Genomic DNA, 5,925 nt, shown 5'->3' with positions numbered 1-5,925 from the left:
CTTCAGACTGGCAGGAGAGTCATGGGGTGAGTGAACTTCCCAGAGGGTGGGTGGGGGTGGGCAGGGAGACAAGGCTAGTGGTGGCACCCACTCAGAACTGTGTGGCTGGGCTCTGTGCAGTGCTGACAGTGACTCCTAAGCCTGAACACCCTGAGAGATGCACTAGGAAATGTGCGCTCAATCCCACAAACTAGTCTTAGGCCCCAGTAAAACACTCTTTGCATTTAATTGGTGCTGTGATTTTATGTACTAGAAGTATTAGTTATTGAAAGCTTATTATAGCCATTCTCCTGTGGTTAAAAAAAAGACCACTCATGCCAGCTCAAGGAGTCCTAATGGGTTTGCCAAAGCATCTGAGAAAATTGGCACACAGTATAACTTCTTTGTCCACCATGCCTTTCTTATGCCTGACATTTATTGCTCCCATATCTACTTAACAATAAACTCTCTGAATTTGCACACAAAGTCAGCTCCTGAAGAAATAAGACCCAAATAAATGCTGACTGCCTCAGACTGTGGATCTTCATGGGCATCAATTCCATCATTATCCCAAGTGTTTACAGCTCCCCTGAGAGCAATGTTTCTGCTCATTGTCCTTTCATTCCCCTCATCAACAACTATTTAATTAGTGTTTGGTAGGAGACTACCTCTTTTCATTCATCACATAAATGCACACAGTTCTCAACTTCCTATTTTCCACTTTTATAGTGGTACAAAAGTGATATGCATTCTTCCCAAGCCATATAGTTTTGAATTTTGATCTTTTCCAAGTTAATGTATGTGATAGCATCTTGCTAGTAAGCTAGTATGTTCAATAGCATAGGTGTATGAAGTACATTTATGACTTACAATGTCTTTAATTTACAATGGGTTTATTGCCTCTCCACACCATCATAAATTGATGATCATCTGTTTTATCTACCACTCCAGGTACTCTTCTAAGTGTTATAAAAAGAAATCATATGATACAACCACCCTGGGGTAACATATATTAAATGTAACATAAATGTTAATAACAATTAAAATGTTATAGTTTGAAGTTAAAGCATGTTAGGTACATAATGGGAAGACCTTCCAGGTGTAAGAGACACAAGTATACCTTCGTGATGCAAATCAGTAACCAGAAGAATTGGTGAAAAGTGAAAGTACATGTGAGTAGGCTGATGGTACCAGTTTGAAGAAAGAGATTCTGGTGCTTCTGTTAGAGATAAGAAAGAATTATCTTCCTCTGTTGTTCTTTACCTTTATTTTGGGTACATGATCTCTCAGTAAACCTGGAGCTCACCATTTTGGCTATACTGACTGAGTAGCAAGCCCCTAGCATGCACCTGTCTACATCCTGCTAGAGCTGGGATTACAGTTGTACACCTCCATACTTGGCTCTTATATGGGTGTTGGGGACCCAAATTCAGGCCCTGATACTTTTAAAGCAAACACCTTGCCCACTGAACCTCCTCCTCAGCTCCAATTGCATATATTTTAAATTTTGAACAATTTTCAGTTTAAAATCATTCACTGTTAGGCAACCCCATAAAATGTCAAGAAATACCTGCATCACACCACTGCTTAAGCACATTTTTCTTCTTTTTTTATTAATATTTTTCCTTTATTTTACATCCTATCCAACTTTCTTTCCCTTCCTAGCATTGCTTCCATATTGTGTTTATCTTCTGTTTTTTCATCAACTCCACAAGGAATAAGCTGTATGCTGCCAGTTCAGATATCTAAAGTGGCCCTAGCCCCTGTGGGCAATGAGGAGAGAAGGGATAGACTGGATCTTAGGGCATGAAAATTCCCTTTAGCATCTCTGAGAGGCTGGTCTAAATAGTGTGACCAACTGTTATAAATAGCAGTTGTGGTGTAGCCTTTGGGAGCTGCTGATCTTGGCTGAGAACCAGGAATATTTGAAGAAGAGATGGTGGGGTATGTGGTGACGTGGGTGTCTAATACAGGCAGGAAGAAGGACTTCTTCCAGAAGGATTACTGCAAGCCTGATATCCAAAATTTAAATTCTGCCAGATTCTTGAAGTCAGGAACACCCCTACTTTCTTATGGATCCTCCATTTTTCAGTGTGACTTGTACACTACACATTTAGAAAACAGATATTTTCAGGCTAAGGATTCTTGAATTATATCTATACTTTTATCACTGTCTGTATGAGCCAGAAACCAAGAGAGTCTCAGTAGGTTTGTGTTATCAATACAATTCAGCCTCCCTACAAAAGTTTGCTGTCCAGGCATTAGATGACTGAGGGGCAGTTGTCCTAGTTCCCATGTTTAGCCTTCTGGGTTCCCATCCTATCTTATGTGTTAGTGTTGGGCTGGATCCCATTGTCTTTTCCATTGTTCATGACACCATATTCCTTTGAAGACTCTAGACAGGATATAGATTTAATTCTTGTTTTAATGTTCCAGGACAAAGAATTTCATAGTCAATTGGAAATGATGAAGATGACTTTACATAGGGACACTTATTCCTTTAAGATGACTATCATCTAGCCAAGGTAAGTTTGTGTAGTCTGACTTATAGGAGAGGATAAATATGATTTTATTTGGATTTATATATGAAGTTGCATTTTTTTCTAACTCAATTTTCACCCTTTTGATTATTCCTATTTTGCCTTTCATTATTAACATTAATTGGTACTAGTTTCCAAGTATTTCTTATACAAAAAAATGATGTGTCTAGTGCCATATTTGATGATATCTAAAAGGGTTTTTCTGTGTACAGCTGGCTGTCTTGGGTCTCACTCTGTAAACCAGGATGGCTTAGAACTCACAGAGATCAGCATGCCTCTGCCTCCTAAGGATCAAAGGCATGTACCACCACCACCCAATTGATATCTGAAAATTTTTGACATTCCACAGTAAACAATAATTACGTTTCTTAATTAAAAAAAGTAGATATAAATTCCATGCTTGAAAGAAGGTGTGAAGGAAGAACAGGATGTGGGATGTATGGAGGTAACTGAGTTACTGTTTGGTAGAGAGCTAGTCTTTGAAATACGCTTGTGTGATGTTCTGTTCTGGGAGAATGCATGTGCTGATTATCCTGTCTTTCATGGGTTTCCATTCTGAAGCAAAGAAGACCAATTCACAAAGAAATCCCTAAAGAGAAGCTATTTTGAAACAGAAAGTAAAACTGTAATTTTCAATGGACCCAGAAATGGAAAAAAATAAAATAAGTTCCCATCTACCACCTAAAAGTAAGAGATGCCATTAAATTAACAGCAAGATTACCTTCACATAATAATCAAAGTGAAAGGTTAAGTGCCTAGCAGTCCTGTCCCATACTATACTCAATAACCATTGGGTACACACATGGTTGCTGTTATGGTTTTGCTCTAGACTTTATAGTGCTAGGAAACCTGTATAGAGTGATATCCTAGTGGGCAAAACAGATGAGTAAATTAGTTTCTTTCTACCTCCAAAATGCCTTTGGCTACTCACACTTACTTCCTGCCTTTGAGAAAGACACTTCTGTTCTCTCAGGCAAGAGAGGAAAGCTGGTCATGAGAGACCTCATCCTCCACAGGACCACTATCATTGCTGAGTTAAAAACTGCCAAGTGTGGGCTTTCTTGGAGCATTAAAAACATAGTGTCACTGGGGCATGTCAAGCAATGCTCAGAGAATAGCCCTGGTGTGGAAAACAAGTGAAACTTTGGTCCAATAAATATTTCATGAGTTATTATCACTCACCTGGCCAGTAACTACTGGGAAGCTGCTTAATGACTCATGGAAAAATCACAAGAGTTGGTAGATAGTATCAAAAAAATTGCTGGCTCCTAAAATCTCTTGTTCTCATCTCACCCACTGTTTGGGACATCGGGTTTTTTTTTATTGTTGTTGTTATATCTTAACACAGAGTCTACTTTTTATGTCATTGAGGTCATTTTTCCTGTCCATGCGAAGGCTCTATTTCCAATGAAGTCACCAGATACAATATAGTCAATTCACTGAGCCTGGCTTCTGATTTACCTGTGGTATCTTCTCTGAGAAGAAGGAAAAAGATAGTTGAGTGAAGACTTCATGGCTGGTCAACTTTGAGGCCTGAGTATTTTGTTTCAGTGACAGGAAAGCGTAATAGTGACAGTTATAGACTTCATGTTTTGACTACTGTGATTTAGAAAAGCATTTTTCACTTACCTATGCCTTTGATTTTTTCTCTGTGAAATTAAACAATGACACTCCATTTTCAGAAGGATGGTAATATAATTTATTAATCAAATTGAGTATAAAGAAATGAAAAGGAGCATAAATAGGAATTATCCAAATAAAACCAGGAATACAGCTTTTCTGTCAATCCATAGAGGGCACCTAGGACAATGCCAGGTTAACTCTTATGGTTTTAAAATTATTTATTTATTAAATGTGTGGGGATGAGATGTGTCCCATGAATTCATGGCATGTATGTGGAGGACAAAGCTGTGGGAATCAGTTCTCTTCTTCCACCATGTAGGTCCAGGGATTGAATTCAGGTTATTAGGATTGACAGCAAGTGCCTTTACCTACTGAGCCAACTCATTGGTCCTCATACTACTTTTTAATGATTATTTGGGAAATGAACCAACTCCTTATGGGTATTCATAGTGTGTAAATGATTTATCTCTGTTCTAGCCCAAGGTTTTCTGGTGTCAGTCACGATCAGAAGGCAACACATGGAAGCACAAAAAAACACTTCCTCTATTCTGGTCTCTGAATTCCTCCTCATCTGCTTCCCTAACCTTCAGACCTGGCAGCATTGGCTGTCCCTGCCCCTCAGCCTCCTCTTCCTCCTGGCCATGGGGGCCAATGCTACCCTTCTCATCACCATCAGGATGGAGGCCTCTCTTCATGAGCCCATGTACTACCTGCTCAGTCTTCTCTCTCTGCTGGACATTGTGCTCTGCCTCACTGTCATACCTAAGGTCCTAGCCATCTTCTGGTTTGACAACAAATCCATCAGCTTCTCTGCCTGCTTCCTCCAGATGTTCATCATGAACAGTTTCCTGACGATGGAGTCCTGCACCTTCATGGTCATGGCCTATGATCGCTATGTGGCCATCTGCAAGCCTCTGCAGTACCCATCCATCATCACTGACCAGTTTGTGGCTAGAGCTGCCATCTTTGTAGCAACCCGAAATGGGATACTTACTATGCCTATCCCCATACTTTCTTCCCAACTGAGATACTGTGCAAGAATTATCAAGAACTGCATCTGCACTAATATGTCCGTATCCAAACTCTCTTGTGATGACATCACCTTTAATCAACTCTACCAGTTTGTCATAGGTTGGACCTTGCTGGGCTCTGATCTCATCCTTATTATTCTTTCTTATTCTTTCATTCTGAAGGCTGTGCTCAGGATCAAAGCTGAAGGAGCTGTGGCCAAAGCTTTAGGTACATGTGGTTCCCACTTCATCCTCATCCTCTTCTTCAGCACTGTCCTGCTGGTGCTGGTCATCACTAACCTGGCCAGGGAGAGGATTCCCCCGGATGTTCCCATCCTTCTCAACATCCTGCATCACCTCATCCCCCCAGCTCTGAACCCCATTGTTTATGGAGTAAGAACCAGGGAGATCAAGCAGGGAATATGGAACCTGCTTAGGAGGTTGAAAGAAGTAAGATGAGACCTGGCCTACGGGACAGATATTGGTAATCAGGAACAATATTTGCATTGCATAAAACATTTAAGTGCTGCAGAGTAAGCATGAAATTTTTTCCTTGAAGTTCATCATGGTATGTTGTCTTACCTCCCCCAAACCTTCACTGATACAATGTGAATGTAAAGAAAATATGATTTTGTAAATGACAATTAAATATTTCTCTACAGACATACCTGAAGATCTGCAGCAGTCACATATGGGTAAGAAACATGCACTGGACATAAAGCTTACTTAATTTGACTGATTCTTAGATTTCATTCAAGTTTCATATATGTATG

General features: G+C 39.9%; 1 protein-coding gene across 1 annotated transcript; it reads left to right on the top strand.

Annotated features, from left to right (window-relative positions):
• The first annotated feature begins 4,651 nt into the window (after positions 1–4,651).
• On the top strand, positions 4,652–5,611 carry LOC131902061 (olfactory receptor 56A4-like). The gene has a single exon (XM_059253108.1). It carries the CDS (start codon positions 4,661–4,663, stop codon positions 5,609–5,611), a length of 951 nt encoding a protein of 316 aa, XP_059109091.1. The 5' UTR covers positions 4,652–4,660.
• The last annotated feature ends 314 nt before the right edge of the window (positions 5,612–5,925 follow it).

Source organism: Peromyscus eremicus, unplaced genomic scaffold (genome assembly GCF_949786415.1).
Source record: "Peromyscus eremicus unplaced genomic scaffold, PerEre_H2_v1 PerEre#2#unplaced_1634, whole genome shotgun sequence".
Lineage (NCBI taxonomy): Eukaryota > Metazoa > Chordata > Mammalia > Rodentia > Cricetidae > Peromyscus > Peromyscus eremicus.
Note: the sequence above shows the minus strand (reverse complement) of the source record. Positions and strands in the feature narration are given on the sequence as shown.